Raw genomic sequence first — 18,421 nt, 5'->3', positions numbered from 1 at the left:
AGGGGAGACTAGAGTAGTTCATTTCTTTCTTGAGATCTCTCATCACTCTTTTTTTTTTTTTTTTTTTTTTTTGCGGTACGCAGGCTTCTCACTGTCGTGGCCTCTCCCGTTGCAGAGCACAGGCTCCGGACGCGCAGGCTTAGTGGCCATGGCTCACGGGCCCAGCCGCTCCACGGCATGTGGGATCTTCCCAGACCAGGGCACGAACCCGTGTCCCCTGCATCGGCAGGCGGACTCTCAACTACTGCGCCAACAGGGAAGCCCTCTCCTATCACTCTTAAATCATCTTTCCCTTCAGAAAAAGAGGATGGGCATTAAAGTCAGACCTGGGATCAAATCCTGCTCCATCTTTCAGTGACTAGCCAAGTGACTACAAAAAAGCCATTTCACTCTTGGGCGCCTTCTCAATGAAGCTGACTACCCTATTTAAAATTGCACCTCTGTCCCCTACCTCCAGTTCTCTGTTTCCCCTAACCTTGTTCTAGTTTTAATTTTTTCCATAGAACTTCTCACTTAACATAGTTACTTGGTATTGTTATATAATTATATATGTAATATTATATAAATAACTTCATATATACATATTATTTAGCTCCTCCCCCTAAAACATAAACTCCACGAGGGAATATATCTTAGGTCACTTACTTTCTCAAAAGCTTAGAACAGTGCCTGACACATAGTAGATACTCAATAAATTTTACTTGTTAAGTGGATTAAGAGAAGGGAGTCACTCAGGACATAAATAATTAAAATTATTTTTTAAACCTTTCTGGTCTCTTTGTTGTTTCAAGTCTGTCCCGAAAGAAGAGGTCACGCTTGTCTCTATACGATGACTCAGCTATGAATACATACATCCCCCACATCTCAGGGAATATAAGATAAAATTTAAATTACAGCACTCTGCCAAGAATCATGCACTTCCATGAGTATGGAACAAATAGCCTACGATCTTTACTGCAACACAGCTCACAGATATTAAGAAATAAAGTAATTGTGAAATCTGTTTTTATCTGGAAATTTCAACTCTAGCTAACTAAAGTGTGCATGTCCATGATATACCAGGAAATGAGGAAAGAAAATTAAAGGTACAACTGAAATTATTAAAATATTGGGAATGAGATTCTGGTCAATTTTACCCTGTGTCAGCTCCAGTCATGTACACTGAGTCTGTAACATGCCTCATCTACATTGTTGGGGTGAGGGGAGGTTCTATTACAGAATAATGACCACCAGTTTCCTTCCTCCCACTTCTTAAGGCTCCAACTCTCTACAATTCTAACTCATCCAAGCTTCCAGACTCCCTGATTTTCTTCTTGTGCAACTCCAATCTTTCTGGCATCATCCTTTTTATTCACTATAACCTTTGGTCTTTGGAATTTGGATATCAAAATTTAAGGAGGCATCTTTTCCTACTTGCTATAGGATGCCTCTTATACTTCTTTGATTTCTAAATACTTTGAATGCACAAGCCAGTGATGAATTCTATTTCTCTCTTATTACCTCTTCCTCTCTCTCTCTATCCTCCCGCCTCTCTTTCTCCTCATTGATTAGAGATTATTTTATATCAGAAATCACATTTTAGGGACTTCCCTGGCAGTCCAGTGGTTAAGACTCCACGCTCAGAGTGTAGCTCGGGGTGCAGACTTAACCAAACTAGTCCAGGGAAGCCACTAAACAAATAAATGAGCAAGAAAGCAAATAATAACAAGCCCTAGAGGAGCATGGAAATAATTAGAGTTACTATATTACCTAAAATATCCAGTTTTCAACAAAAAATTACAAGACATGCAAAAACACACACACACACACATACAGGGGAAAATAAGCAGATAATTGAAATTGCCTTTGAGGGGATTAGAAGTTGACTTAGCAGACAAGGATTTCAAACCAATTATTATAAATATTATATTAAAACACAGCTATATATATATATAACACTTCACTGAATAAGAACAGAATACATTTTCTTCTCAAGAGCACATGGAGCATTTTCCAAGATAGACCATATGCTAGAGCATTAAAAAAAAGCCTCAATAAGTTTTAAAAGGATTTTAATCATGCTAAGTATGGTCTCCAACCACAAGTGAATTCAAGCAGAAATAATTAAGAGAAGGAAATATGGGAAATGCACAAATATACAGAAATTAAACAACATATTCCTAAAAAACATATAGGTTAAAGAAGAAATCACCAGAGAAATTAGAAAATACTTTGAGATGATTGAAAACTAAAGTACAATACAGCAAAACTTACAAGATGGAGCTAAAGCAGTACTTAAGGGAAACTTACAGCTTCATTAGCAAAGGAAAAGGGGTTCAAATCAGTGACACTACCTCTCACCTTAGGAAACTAGAAAAAGAAGAGCAAAATAAATCTAAGTCAGAAGGAAGGAAATAATAAAGATTAGAGCAGAAATAAGTGAAGGAGAGAATAAAAAACAATAGAGAGAAGTCAATAAAACCCAAAGTTGATTCTTTGAAAAGACCAATAAAATTGACAAACCTTAGCAAGATCGACCAAGAAAAAAAGAGACTCAAATTACTAAAATCAGAAATGAAAGAGGAGACATCACTACCAACCTTGCAGATATTTAAAAAAATGTTTTAATATATATTTCACATATATGTATATATTACAAACAACTTTAGGCCAACAAATTAGATAAATTAGATGAAATGGACAAATTTCAAGGAAGATACAAGCTATCAAGGATACCAAGATACAAACTACTCAAGAAGAAGTAGAAAATCTGAATAGAACTATAGCAAGAAAGAAGACTGAATTAGTAATTTTTAAACTGCCTACAAAGAAAAAAGCCTCGAAAAGTATCAAAGTGAAGCCAGCAACATACAAAATGGATTATACACCATGACCAAGTCGGATTTATCCCAGAAATGTAAGGTTGGTTTAACGTCTGAAATCAACCAGTGTAATACACCACATTAGTAGAATAAAGGACAAACAATACATGATCATCCTAATAGATACTGAAAAGCACTGACAAATTCCAACACTCTTTCATAGTAAAAACACTCAAGAAAGTAGGCACAGAAGAGAAATTCCTCAATCTGATGAAGGGTAGGTAATATACGGACAAACAGCTAATATACTTAATGGGAAAGACTGAATGCTTCCCTCTAATATTAGGAATTAGACAATGATGTCTACTCTCACCACTTTTATTTTTCAACACTGTACTAGAGGTTCTAGACAGGGCAATGAAGCAAGAAAAAGAAATAAAAGGGGCTTCCTTGGTGGCACAGTGGTTGACAGTCCGCCTGCCAATGCAGGGGACACGGGTTCGTGCCCCGGTCCGGGAAGATCCCACATGCCGCAGAGTGGCTGGGCCCGTGAGCCATGCCGCTGAGCCTGCGCATCCGGAGCCTGTGTTCCGCAACGGGAAAGGCCACAACAGTGAGAGGCCCGCATACAGCAAAAAAAAAAAAAAAAAAAAAAAAAAAAAAAAAAAGAAGAAGAAATCAAAGGCTGCTTGATTGGAAAGGAAGAAGCAAAACTATCTTTATTCACAGATAACATGCTCTTGTTTATACAAAGTCCCAAGGAATCCACTAAAAACCATTAGAATGAACAAACAAGTTTATCAAGGTTCACAACATGAGATCAGTATACAAAAGTCAGTGTATACCAGAAATGAACAATCCAAAATGCAATTAAGAAAACAATTCTATTTACAATAGCATCAAAAATATTTGGGAATAAACTAGGAATAACTTTAACAAGTGCCTCACTGTACGTGATTACAAAACACTGCTGAAATTAAAGATCTAAACAAATGGAAAGACATCCCACCTTCATGAAATTAAAGATATAATATTGTTAAGGTTGCAATAGTAACTAAATTGATCCACGGATTCAAGGCAATCCCTACCAAAATCCCAGCTCTTTTTTGGTAGAAATTGGCAAGCTGATTCTAAAGTTCATATGGAAATTCAAGGGACCCAGAATAATCAAAATAATCTTGAAAAAGAAGAATAAAAGTGGAGAACTCACACTTCCCAGTTTCAAAACTTTCTACAAAGCTATAGTAATCAAAACTGTGTAGTAATGATAAAAAGATAGACATATAGATCATGGAATAGAATTAAGACTCTAGAAATAAACCTTCATATTTACAGTCAATTGATTTTTCGGAAGGGTGTCAAGAAAATTCAAGGAAAGGAAGTCTTTTTAACAAATGGTGCTGCGATAATTGGATATCCACATGCAATAAAATCAATTTGGACACCTACCTCACACCATGCACAAAAATTAACTCAAAATGGATTAGACACCTAGACGTAAGAACTAAAACTATAAAACTCTCAGAGGAAAACATAGAAATAAATCTTTATGATTTGGGGTTAGGCGATGGCTTCTTAGATACAACACCAAAGGCACAAAGCAAAAGCACTTCTTTTACTGTGACTGAGTAAAAGGAGCCACAGACAAAAGATCACATACTGTATGAATCCACTTCTATAATATGTCCAGAATAGAGAAATCTACTAAGACCAAAAGGAGATTAGTGGTGGGACTTCCCTGGTGGCGCAGTGGATAGGACTCTGTGCTCCCAGTGCAGGGGGCCCGGGTTTGGTCCCTGGTCAGGGGACTAGATCCCACATGCATGTTGCAATGAAGAGTCCGCATGCCACAACTAAAAAGACTGTCGGCTGCAACTAAGGGGCCCATGTGCCACAACTAAGGAGCCCGCCTGACGCAACTAAGACCTGGCACAACCAAATAAATAAATAATTTTTTTTTTTTAAAAAGGAGGTTAGTGGTGGTCTAAGTGTGCAGGGATGGTGGTCGGGGGTGGGGAGAGAATGGGAAGTGACTGGTAATAGGTATGTCAAGTACCTTTTTCAGGTATGAAAATGTTCTAAAATTAGATTGTGGGGATAGTTGTACAACATTGTGAATATACCAAACCCAATGAATTATATACTTTAAATACCATTTAAATATGGTATTTGAATTATATTTCAATTAAGCTATTAAAAATATAGTAATGAATTTAGAGAGAAGGATATGATCTGCTTAGAAAGGTAAGTCACTTTTTGTATATTAGAACAACATCATCTATGCTGCATCTTCACTGCCACTTTAGTGAACAGTTTGATTACTTACCTGTTCCCATTCATGCTTTGTTAATTGTTCAGAAAGGGATCCATTTGTTCTGATTCCCCGAGCTGTAATGGTTGTACCTACTTTATTTCCCTTCTCAGTAGCACGGTCTCCATCTATTGGAATTGGTGGCATCAGCACAGATTTCAACTACAAAACAAATTTATGCTTTAGCCAAACCCTATGCTCAGGGTGCTGCATGTAGAAGCTTCAGCACTAGTTGCTATTCTGTCTATATTGTTGTGCCTTGACCCAATGGAAAACACATGGTCCCCTTTTCCATCTCACCTACCTCATGGTCACCTTTTCCATCTCACCTACCTCCTTCATCTTATTGATCAACTGATCTCTAAAAGTGGGGCTGTTATGTTCTGTTTGTACATTTTTCAAAAAGAGATACTGTCCTAAGGGAAAGTTTCCCATTAGAGTTTCTAAAAGACCCCAGAGGCACAGATATCAGTAGAGATATGTTCTGTGGCGTCCTGACAGGAAAAAGAAGATGCTAAGGGAAAACTAGTCTCCCTCTGAGCCTTTATCTATACATGGGGCTAAGAGAGAGAACTAACAGGCCTAGAGTTCAGAAACACCTCAAGAGGATGGTTGCTTTTCCTTTTGCTGTGTTTTCCAGGAGAAATGAGAGAAAGTACATCTGTGCCTAGGAAAGTGCACAAAGGGGACATAAGTTGAAAACTTCGGAAGCCCTTCAACTTAAATGCACTGGGTTCTCAGTCAGACCTGCAAGCAATTGATTACATTCTCTAATCCTAGTAACAAAGGCAATGTATTTCTTTGGAAATAAAATATCTCTCTGATAGTACATCAATTACTATAATCCCTTCTACATTCCCTTACATAACTTGAGACTGTAATTTTATACTTGTTTCTTTGCAGTACCATACCTTTATACAAAACAATTGGAAATAATACTTCTGTTACATTGGTGACCTTAGTTCAGTGATGGACAATTCTCTGTGGTAGGCACTTAAGCTTCTTTTATAAACTAGGGTGTATATAAAATCTTACCTTTGTTTTTCAAAAATAAAATTGAACCTTATTCTGAGGTCCTGTCTCATTGAGATGGTTGGAGTTCAATTTCAGCTATTATTAGTGAGTTCACAGCCTACCTTCCCTGTCTCCCCACCAGCAAATGTCGCCAGGTCTTAGGCAGAGCATAGTATTCTGGGAGGACACTCTGGACGTGGCTCCACACAACTCACTTCTGATAAGGTCATCAGGCAGGGCAAAACCACATGGTCTCTTAAGTACATGTGGCTCCACCGTTTTCAAGGCCACTTGGGATCAGGATACTTTGTCCAGCCCCTGCTAAGGTACCACATCATCATTCTCTCCTGGGGGTCCTACTAGCCATCCCTTCTCACAACCCCTGCCAGGGAGTTTGAAAAATACTAAACCAGAGTCTTAGTGTTATAGAGTCTTCCTTCTCTGTCCCTCTGCATTCACCCTCCTCCCCAACCTGCCTACCTTACAAAATACCTTTAATGAACCTAGAATGGAGGTTGTCATCAGGTTCCCCCAACCCTACCCCTCTCCTATTAACAATTATACCATAACAGCAGGTATCAACAGGAAGCATGGTCACCCCTACACTTGGAGGGTCCAAACAGATGGGCAAGTGGGGGTTATAAAACTGAACTTGAAAACCTGTTTTTGTATCTCATCTGGTAGAGTTTCACACAACAAGCACGTGCTACCAGTTCAACTTCACTCTAGGCAGGGTAGACAAAAAATACACAAGTCAAATTTCTACCTTTAAAGCCAGTCTTTTCAGTAGGTGGAACAATGATCCCCAAAGGGGGTGAAATTTGAGGTATCCTGGTAAAATTCCTGGCCCCAAAATTTCTCCCCAGGGTCTGTCTTGGTGACTGAAATTCAAACCTTAGTTTTAAGTATCAGGAAAAAGAAGAGAGAGTTGCAGAAGAGAGTTATGTTCAAAGCTTACTCTATGCCATTTTCTTCATCTAGGAAATTATATTTAATCCTCCCAACAATTCAATACAGTAGGTATTTTTAGCTTCAATGTATAATACATGTGGAAACTGAGGCTTAGAAATCGTTGGCAGCTTGCCCAGTCACCCAGCCAGGAAGTGGCAGAAGCAGGATGTAATGGATGTAATGCTAGCTACATCTGTCTGATATCAGAGCTCCATGGTGTTTGCTAGGTTAAGGTGGCTCTCAATTTAGGGTCTCCACAGAGACAGTAATGGGCATTCCAGACACATGCTCTTAATATCTCAAATAGCCCTAGAGAGGCCAGGCTTCTCAGGCTAACCTCAGGAAAGGAAAAATTTTCAATCTGATCATTTGGTACTGGCTGCCATGGCTGATTAGCGCTGTTGTCACAGGGCAAGTGGTGGTGGACTGTTGCATTCCTGCCATGTGCTTGCCGATATTTGACTGACAGAAACATCATGTTCCCTTGCTCCTGGCTAGAATCATATCCACTCATTATGTTAACAGTGACTACCCCATGTTGATTGAAACGTCTTATTGACTTGACTGTTTGCTGATATTATAAGAAAGGTGACTTAAACTAGGTACCTTAAAATTTACTGCAACTGGGATACTTTTGAGAGTAAAGGGATGTGCTATTAATAACTACACCAAGACAACAGGTGTAAACCAGGAAGTATGGTCATCACTGGGTGAGGCTGGGGACTGCGGTATGTAAAGTCACCACAGAATCAGGAAAGGGTTGTAAAAAGATTTTTTTCCAGTTTTATCTTACACTTGCCCTACTTTGGTCTTAAACCTCTTAGGAGATATTCAACAAACATTAATTAATACTTAACTACATCTTGGTGCTGGGGTTGTATCAGTGAACTAGCGAAGCAGGGGAGGATGGTAAACAAACCAGTACTACAACTGCTTATTTAATTTTGGTAACTTTTATGAAGGATATGTACAAGGGGCTTGAAAGCACACAGAAGGGGACCTGATCTAGTGTGGAGGTCATGGATGGCTTTCCAGAGGAGGGGTGTATATTTAAGCTGAAATTAAAAGGATGAGAAGGAGTTAGCAACAATATTATCATTCATATGTGTATAAAGGCATAAGGGCTCTAAAAACTCAAGGTGGGACTTCCCTGGTGGTCCAGTGGTTAAGAATCTGTTTTGCAATGCAGGCGACGCCAGTTCGATCCCTGGTCGGGGAACTAAGATCTCACGTGCTGCGGGGCAACTAAGCTCACGCGCCACAACTACAGAGCCCACATGCCGCAACTACAAAGCCCACGCACTCCGGAGCCCGCGTGCCACAGCTAAGACCCAACGCAGCCAAAAATAAATATTAAAAAAAAAAACTCAAGGTGAACAGGAATCACATTTCTGTCCATATCAAATTAAATTCTAGCTCTAGACCCCACTTGCTTAGATTGGTTGGAAGTCGATTATCAGTCCTGAGGAGTAAGGGTTTAGGTTTCTCACTAGGACCGTACAAGATCACCTGGCTCCAGAGCTGCCACTGGTCCTCATGCCCACCTGGCACCCCGTCTACCCCCTAGTCTGGGAGTGTTGGCTGGGCTCTGGTACAGGCGGAAGACGATTGCAGTCACTCTGCAAGGCCCAGCCAAAGACGCTGTTCACTACGGCTGGGAGCTTCACAGGCCCCCCACACCCACTACCCTCAGAGTGTCAATACATATTCCTGCTCTGCTTCTGCTGTATTGAATATGATTGCTTAAGTTGAAATATTAAAATATTCCCCCCCAGATTACCCTGAGCCATTTGGAATATATAAGGGAAATCATACCAATTCAGAAATAAATTGCTGTATGATTCCATTTCTATGAGGCACCTAGAGCAGTCAAATTCATAGAGACAGAAGACAGAATGCCAAGGGCTGGGGAAGGTAGAATGGGGAGTCTGTTTAATGGGTAGAGTTTCAGTCTGGGAAGATGAAAAGTTTTAGAAATGGATGGTGGTGTCAGTAGTGATGGTTGCAGAACAATGTGAAAGTACTTAATGTCACTGAACTATACACTTAAAAATGGTTAAAGTGGTAAATTTTATGTTTTGTATATTTTACCACAACTTTAATTAATTAAGTAGAAATTTTAACTTTTCAAAAATCAGGATTTTTCACTTTTAGAAACTATACGAAATGCCGATACTTCCTCATTTTTCCACTTTCACCATGAATTTTTTTTTTTTTTTTTTTTTTTTGCGGTACGCGGGCCTCTCACTGTTGTGGCCTCTCCCATTGTGGAGCACAGGCTCCAGACGCGCAAGCTCAGCGGCCATGGCTCACGGACCCAGCCTCTCCGCGGCATGTGGGATCTTCCCGGACCGGGGCACGAACCCGTGTCCCCTGCATCGGCAGGCGGACTCTCAACCACTGTGCCACCAGGGAAGCCCTCACCATGAATTTTTAACAATGCATTTTCCATATATAGAAGTTATCCATTTAGTTCCTTATCATGCAATCATAGATTTTCTTAAAATTTGTACTAATCTTTTCAGAGTTACAGCAACCACTAAAACACGAATCAATACAAAATAATAAATGAAGGGAGGTACGTATCCCTTTATAAATCTCTGAGACAACATTCATGCAAACACTGCTTCTTACTTTGTTTCTTTCTATACGGTGGAGTAAATTCAAGTCTGTGGACTCTGATATCCCTCCGTGTATGACCAGGATTTCATTGTCAATGATTGTACCAATTGGGAGCCAGGTATAGATGTCTTCCAAGACTTGTAAGATCTTTTTCCCATGTAGCTGTAAGTAAGAGCTTGAGTAAGTTTGTTTTTTTCTGATAGTTCAAGTTTATTGAATAGTCCCAACATATGGACAAAAACCCACAGTTTTCATGCCACCCAAAGAAGGTCAGGATGGAATCACTAACCAACAAGCATGCATTAATCATGTCTTTTTGGTCTGTATTTTTGATACTTTGACATTTTGGTGCCTTGCTGACCCTTGAGAAGAGACTGCCCCTCCCAGGGCTAGTTAATTCCTAGAGATAGTAAAGGACTTGCCTTTTGTATGTAAATGAGGCTACCTTTCATATGCAAACCAAACTATCCAGAGCCTATCCTCCCAATTAGTCCTTTATGGAATTCTCACACCCAGGGTCACTATTGTCAGCTCCAGTCACCCCAGGGCCAGATACCAGACAACCTTGGACAAGCCCTAAGCCCCAGAGCCTGCTAAAACTATTCAAACTAGCCAATCCTAAACCTGTTTACAATGCCTCACCCATTTCTTCCCAAGGAAACCACAATAAAGGCTTTTGTCCATGTCAAGGAAACCACAATAAAGGCTCTTGTCCATGTTTGCCTGCATTCCCTCCGCCTCTGACTGACCCCCGGAGTGCTTCCCCATGTGGCCGCAGGGTGTGGTGTGCCATGCCTCCAGTTTCTAAGGAACTGTGAGTAAAAACCTTTTTCTTCATGACAGTCATTTCCATGTCTGCACGTTTTACCATACCTGAGTAGAACAAATCCCAGGTACCTTTAAAACAATGGAATATGTTTGTATCTATGCTAAAACTTACACAGAAGTCACAATGAAAAAGCTTGTGTCTAGAAAGAAAAACAGGTCTTCACTATGGCCAGGGCTTCCTTTTTTTTTTTTTTTTTTTTGCGGTACACGGGCCTCTCACTGCTGTGGCCTCTCTCGTTGCGGAGCACAGGCTCTGGACGCGCAGGCTTAGCGGCCATGGCTCACGGGCCCAGCCGCTCCGCAGCATGTGGGATCCTCCCGGACCGGGGCACGAACCCGTGTCCCCTGCATCGGCAGGCGGACTCTCAACCACTGCGCCACCAGGGAAGCCCCAGGGCTTCCTTTTGTGCTTTTATATTATTGGCATGAATTCTGACTAGTTCTCCCCTCACCCTTCTTGAAGCTTTCTTTTTTTTTAACTTCTATGTATAAACAGCAAAGAAAATGCAAAAAACAAAGAGCCTTACCTTATATTTATGCAAAACTTCGTTTGTGAAGCCATACCTGAAAAAAAACAATGGGATTTCAACGCTTTCATTGAATGTTGAGAACTCCTATTTACATGAGTCAAGTCATGCAAAAAAGGGAGCCCTTGCCATCTCGCTACCACAAGTATCAAGAACTCAAGAAACTAGACTTTATTTGGAATGATTACTTATCCAAGACTTTGCTAGGCACGATGGGAAAGAAGAAAAGCAGCAGATGACATTGTCCCTATCCTCAAGGAGCTTCGGGAAAAGAAGATAAATTTTCATGAAATAATTACAAGACAACTTAAGAAATACATGGTATGCACAGGTGTGTAAGTACTGTAAGTATTCAGAGATGTGTGCTGTGGCCACTGGGGGAGAGTGTGTGGGAAAATGCTTTTCATTTAGATAGAATTTCTCAGACATCCTATATTTTATAGTAAATGAATGATCAGGGGGCAAAAAGACTGAATAAAGACAAAGAAAAGCCTAGAAGATAACAAGTTGGCTCTTTATACTCTCTCATAAAGTTCATGTAATGGTACTGAGGGTTTTAATAGAAAGTGTCAGGAATTTTAATGCCTGAATAGCAGTCACTAAGGGAGAATTAATGATGAAAAATTTTTTTCAATTACTTTCCTTGCCTTAGGATAATAATATATACCTTTAACACCTTTAACACGGTGAAGTCAGAACACAGCACACTCACTCCAGGTTTCCATGCAAATCATATCATGTGAAGCTTCTACAGGGTAACGTTATGTTTTCCAAGATGAACTCAGCCCTGCCTACTCAACAGCACCTCGAATCAGCTTACCCCAAACTGAACTCATCCTTCTCCCTCACCCCAACTTTCTCCACTTATCATGTTCCTAATAACAGTGATCTTGCAAATTCAAGCTAGGAACCTGGAGGTCATCCCTAATTCTCTCTCCTTTCAAGTCCCCCATATCACGTTACCAAGCCTTAAATCATTGCCTAAACTTCCTCCTGAATGTATCTACTGCTTTGGGTCTCCATCTTTACCACACAAGTCTAAGTGAGACTCCATCATCTATCTCTTCAACTACTTCCTAATTGGCCTCCCCATATCAATTCTTGTCCCTCTCCAAACTAATCTTCCTGCTGCATTTTAAAACACAAATTGTATAATACTCTTCAATGATTTTCTCTTGTCCTCAGGAGAAAGCCCAAATTTCTTTGCAATCATTTCGTACGTCTCCAGCCCTATCAGGTACCATCCTGTCCTTCAGTCTTTGTTCCTCCCATCCTGAACTTCTTTCAAGTCTAAAAAGTCCTTTCTCAAGTTCTGCATAAGTTGTCTCCTCACTGTGGAACAGTTTCTCATCCCCCCTGCCACGGTCCTCTCTTGATCGCCTAATTCATCCTCCAGGTCTCAGGCTAATGCCGTACTTCTATGGGAGAACCTTCCAATCACCCCTCAGACAGATTGGATCCCCCACTTTACAAACTCATCACACTTGAAAAACCTGCTCAACTCGTGTCTTCCCTGTTAGATGTAAACTCCAGTAGGGCAGGGGCCATGTCTCTTTCACTAACCATTGTAGGCACTAGATAAATACAGTTGACTAGCTAAATAAATGGAAGGATAAATGGCATGCCCAAATAAACAGATTGAGCTATATTATATATAATGGGTCTCTGAAAGTAGCCTTGAGATTTTGGGTTTTTTTTTTCTTCATAATCTTATCATTTGCTTCCATACTTGAGGATTAGAATTGAAACTGTGTTCAGGCCAAGCGCCAAAACTGCCCCAAAGACAAAACTAATCAGCTGCTGAGCTTTGATCTAGGCACCCAAAAGCCCAGGACCATAGCATGAAACATGCCATGCCTTCTACTTCCCTAGAGCAAACTGGATTCTGTTTTTCATAAAACAAGAAACAAGAAAAACAAAAGGAGAAGGAGAGGAAGAAAAAGAGGAAGGGAAAGGGAAAGGGGAAGAGGAGGAGGAGGAGGAAAGAAGAGAAAGGAGAACATTTGTCACTTACTGAGCCTTTCAGCAAAAATTGGTAAACCATTTAACCAATCTTTATTCCCCAAAACTCCAGTGAGTCAGATAGTTGAAATGCTATGTTACAGCTGTTCTCAAATACGTTTATGAACAACTATGCCAAAAGCAATCACCGTGTCATAAAAAATATACACATCAGTGAAAAACACAGTACTAGTTTCTGAGACAACATGTGATGCAAGCCAAAAGAGTAGCAAGAGAATGAGTCCATCTAAACCTGCTCATACAACCCACCACACCTCCAAACCTGGCCCAACACGTCTACTCGGCACACAATTTGGCTTGTGAAGGCTGGGCACGGGAAGAAGGAAACATAATAGAAGGGCGAAGGAAGAACGGGAAGAAAAGATAGGAAGGGAACTTTAGAGCAATTTATACTCACTCACACAGCAGAAGATTGGGGGAGGTAAATCGCTGTAAGAATTGAGCTCTTCCTTGAGATTCTCCTCATCCCTGCTTCTCTACACTCACCTCTCACTCTCCGCTAGGAGCTAAACATGGCAGCATTTTCCAGAACAGGAAACAAAAGAGGAAATCCACAGGCCTAGGTTACCTCATATTCATCATAAAATCTTCATGGTTGCCTCTGTTCAGGTGCAGGTCATTGGGGTAGACCAGAAAACTCACAAACAGGATCATTAGGATCTCCATGGAATTTTTTCCTCGATCCACAAAATCACCATTAAAAACATATGGGTTGCTCACTGAGGGGAGACCATTCTGTGGAAGGAAGAAGGAGAAAAACAAGCAGTTAAAAGAATGTACTTTTAAAAGTAACGCTTTGTACTTAATGTCCATGTGGATGTGGAGAAAAGAGGCTGAGTTAGTTCTTCCACTGGGAAAAATCTGCTCACTCACTCAAGCCAGTTTCACTTTCCAGGGCAGGCATCTCCTGCAAGGGACCTTGGAAGTGAAGGATTAGCTTGGGACAGGAAGACTCCAGGGGGATGGGGATTGCTCATTCTACTCACCACCACCTACTATGAGTTTTCTCTGAAAGAACCTGATATTTGTCCTATTAAAAATGGTTATTCTCGGGCTTCCCTGGTGGTGCAGTGGTTAAGAATCCGCCTGCCAATTCAGGGGATACGGGTTCGATCACTGGTCCGGGAAGATCCCACATGCCGCGGAGCAACTAAGCCCGTGTGCCACAACTACTGAGCCTGCGTTCTACAGCCCGTGAGCCACAACTACTGAGCCTGCGTGCCACAACTACTGAAGCCCACACATCTAGAGCCTGTGCTCTGCAGCAAGAGAAGCCATGGCAATGAGAAGCCCGCGCACCACAACAAAGAGTAGACCCCGCTCACCGCAACTAGAGAAAGCCCGTGTGCAGTGAAAAAAGACCCAACACAGCCAAAAATAAATAAATAAAATTAATTAATTAATTTAAAAAACAAACAAAAATTAAATAAAATAAACAAAATAAAATAAAATAAAAATGGTTACTCTCATCTCTTCCTTAGGTAGAAGAGGGAAACTTCTACCCAAGGAAGAACACTAAACTAAGAGCCAAATGTCGTTCATTCTAAGGGACCCTTATTTAACTTCTCTGGGCTGTGATTCTCTCAATTTGAAAAAAGGGAATGACACTATATTCTCCACACACACCCCCACCCCAGAGCAAACGAGAGAACGGGTATGAAAGCACTCAGGAAAGTGTAAGGTACTGCCCAACTGTGAGCAGGGCTAACACACCATCAGTACACTCTGATACGATCACACCAGGTGTTACAGGCATGTGTTTTGACTTCTCACTGACCAGGGCCATATTTGTTGTTAAATATTTTGATTACCACTCCTGAGTATGAGATAATACTTTAAGATACAGTGTTAGCACAAAAAAGGACTGGGATCAGGACAAAGGTCTGGTCTTTATAGCAGCTATTCGCTCGTTTACTTCTGTACTACTAAACTCTAAGATAAAACACGTCATGCCTGGTAGGGAAATGGTTGAGTGCATTTCTATTGCATAGTAAGATAAATTCAAATGTTTAAAAAATACATTACAAAGAGAAAATTTTAAGTACTCATACATCCTAATATATGTCCTCCTTCAAAAAAGTTACCTTCAAGAAATAATGCACGTATTCTAGTTATATTAATCTTTCTCAAATGATTTTCAAATTCCTTTTTTGTTAGATTTCAAATTACATAAGAAAATCTTATTACTTTATACTCACCACCTAGTATTTATATACATTTAAAAATTTTCATATCAATATGATAGAAATAGTTGAAAAAATATAATACAAGTTGTAGCAAGTAACTTAGGGATTCCAGAAATCATTATGCAATGAAACATGTCCTGAAGGCAACTGGAAACAAACAAGCAAGCAGTGGTGTAGTGTTCTGGGCCAGAAGACTTATTCTCTAATTCAGCTCCACTTTTACTCATGTGCCTGTCCTTGGGCAAGTTATTTGATCTTTATGAACTCTAGTTTCCTCATCTGTTAAATGAGAATGATAACTTCCATACTTATCACACAGGGCTACTTCGGAACTAAAATGAGACTGTGTGTATAAAATTTCATGAAAACCATAAAGCACCATACAAATTAAGAGATTCGTTTTATTATGGCCTCCAAGTTATTTCTATTTTTAAGATCCCATTATTTTATATTTTCTTATACATTAACTCACATAACCTTATTCACACTGGGCTTAGATAGTGTGAGCCAGTTATAAAAATATAGGCTATTGGTCATCAAAACGTAAAGAAAAGGGGAATGATTCTGCATCTCTGATACACTTCCTTCCCTCAGCCTTCAGCTGGCTGGGATGAGTAAGCTGGAGAAGTCTGAGAGGTGCTGAAGGCTATAGGTTCTATTGGGATGTCCAAGACTGAAGGGGGCTCAAGGAGCAGCAGCAGAGAGCCATGGAAGAACTAGGTCTGAGAGGACATGTGGACTCCTTGATTAAGGGGAGACCCTGCCTCAGAGCATGTGTGTGGTCTTGCTTGGGAGAGAGGGATCTGGATCTTACCAGAAAAAGTATAGGAGAACTTCTTTTACATCTCTGAAGCTAAAAGAATACTAATACTTGTATTTAGAGACACCTAGGAACATAGAGACTTCCTCTCACACTCTTGATGCAAGAGTAGAAAGTGTTGTGCCTCCAACTATGGAGAGGTTTAACCTAGCTTAAGCAGAAAATTAAAAATGGAAATAACCTAGTACTTAAGGGGATCCACTAACCAGAGAGAGGCAGACCAATCAGATCTGCCAAAGTACAATCCCCTAATGAGACAAGACCGCTGGAGGAGACAGAGGACACTTTTTTTTTTTGAGAGTACCATGAAATAAAGAACAAAAAGTTAATAATTCTTGGCATGAAAAATATGCTATTCAAATTTAAAATAGCATAGATTGGCGCTAACTAAAAGAAGGAATGGTTGAAAAATACATTACTGACCTGAAAGAGCAAGCAGATAAAAAATCTCTCACACAGAGCAAAAGGCAAAATGATGGAAATCATGAGGAATGAGTAAGAGATTAGAGTTCAGAGCCAAGAGAACTAATGTGCCAATAATAAGCATTCCAGAATCAGGAAAAAGGAACAGATGGAGAAGAGGCAATAATTACATAAATAAGAGAGGGAATTTTCTATGGTTAAAAAGAGACTTCAGCCTGAAGTTTGAAAGAGCTCATGATTTCTATGCTCAATGAACATGTATTGATTGCTTGTTATGTACTAGATACAGTTTTAGGGTGTTAGAAACACAGAAGTAAACAATACAAAGTCCCTGCATTCAAGCAGCTTGCATTTAGAGAATCTAACACCCACATGCCCCATAGAGGAAAATACTCAAGACAATATTCTAACCAAATAATAGCAGTAACAATAAAAAGTCCTTAAGCCAGGGAAAGACTAAGAGGAAAGAATACAGATGTGAACAATGAACCTTGCAATATATAATTAAATATAAATCAATAGCAATAATATGGAAATTGTGTTTAAGTACAAAGCAAGGATTCAAGAAATAGAAGAGACATACTATGAAGGAAATCTAATAATGGTCAAGAAATAAAAATATGGCATGAACAATAGCTAAGGATTTGCAGGAGAGCTGAAGGGAGAAAAGTAAAATTCTCTACAAATCTCATCTGAATGGGAGATGTACATGGAAAATGTGAAAACAAATACATTTGTCTTACTGGAGGAGAGAGAGGCTAATGGTGGAGGAATAAAGTTATAGCTATTTGAGAAGTATACATACATACATCATTTATTAGAAATGTCAGGAATGGGAAGACAATGACTAATGAATGGAAAAGCACAGTAAAAGTGCCAAAGAAAACAATAATTTTAAAATCTTCACCAAAACAGCAAAAAGAAAGGAAAAAAGGATGAAACCAAGAGAAATAAATAGTAAACAAAGTAAAATAGAAGGACATTTTTCAAAAATATGTGTTGTTATACTAAATGTGAGTGGGTTAAATTCTACCATTAACATACCAAGACTACCAGACTACATTAAAACACAAAACTCAGGTATGTATAGTTTGTGAGAAATACACATGAAAAAAATAAAGGGAGACTGAAAACAAGGTAACTACAACAAAGAAAAAGCAAAAATGCAAATATTAATATTAGATAGAGTGGAATTTTTAACATTAAAAGTGCTAAACATGATGATAAAGCAACATTATATCATAATAACAGGCACTTTATAAAGAAGATACAATTCATAAACTTGTATTCAATAAACAAAAGAACAAGTTTTTGCTTTGTATATTTAGCTACTATAAATTCAAGAAGATTTTTTTAAAAATACAAACATAGTAAATCATTCAGATCAAATTATTGGTTTAAAATAATGTCCACAAATTATTTGACACTCCCTTTAAAAGGTGAAGTCTAATTTACCATTCCTTGAATGTGAGTTGGACTTAGTGATTTACTTTTAAGAAAGGAATAAGAAAAAGCAGAAGTGATGGTGTGCAACTTTGGAGACTAAGTCATAAAAGATACTGCAGCCTCCTATCTGATCTCTCTCTTGGATCACTCACTCTGGGGAAAGCTAGCTGCTATGTCATGAGAACACTCAGGTACCCTGTGGAGAGGCCCATGTGGCTGTTTTGTCAACAGCCAGCAAGGAACTTAAATGCTGTGCCATGTGAGTCAGCAATCTTGGAAATGGGTCTGCCAACCCCAGTCAACCTTACAAATGACTGCAGCCCTGGCCAATAGCTTGACTGCTAGCTCATGAGAGACCTTAAGCCAGAACCACCCAGCTAAACTGCACTCAAATTTCTGAACCATAGAAACTGTGAGATACTAAATGTTTGCAGTTTTAAGCCACTAAGTACTGGGGTAATTTATTACAA

At 39.6% G+C, this 18,421-nt stretch overlaps 1 protein-coding gene across 11 annotated transcripts in view; it reads right to left on the bottom strand.

Annotated features, from left to right (window-relative positions):
- Positions 1–18,421, bottom strand: part of PPEF1 (protein phosphatase with EF-hand domain 1) — a 148,662-nt gene that overhangs the window by 29,653 nt on the left and 100,588 nt on the right. For 9 of the 11 annotated variants that reach the window (XR_013825664.1, XR_013825667.1, XR_013825668.1 and 6 more), the window contains 4 exons: positions 13,645–13,811; positions 11,055–11,091; positions 9,712–9,861; positions 5,128–5,274 (listed from right to left, as the gene is read on the bottom strand). Coding sequence is in view for 1 of the 11 variants with exons in the window: in XM_079910172.1 (XP_079766298.1) it covers positions 5,128–5,274; positions 9,712–9,861; positions 11,055–11,091; positions 13,645–13,811 (501 nt within the window). In the remaining 10 variants the exon portion in view is untranslated. The remainder of the gene's footprint in view (positions 1–5,127; positions 5,275–9,711; positions 9,862–11,054; positions 11,092–13,644; positions 13,812–18,421) is intronic. The other 2 variants (XR_013825665.1, XR_013825666.1) reach the window with 2 other exon arrangements.

Source organism: Stenella coeruleoalba, assembly GCF_951394435.1.
Source record: "Stenella coeruleoalba genome assembly, chromosome: X".
In the NCBI taxonomy this organism is placed as follows: Eukaryota; Metazoa; Chordata; class Mammalia; order Artiodactyla; family Delphinidae; genus Stenella; species Stenella coeruleoalba.
Note: the sequence above shows the minus strand (reverse complement) of the source record. Positions and strands in the feature narration are given on the sequence as shown.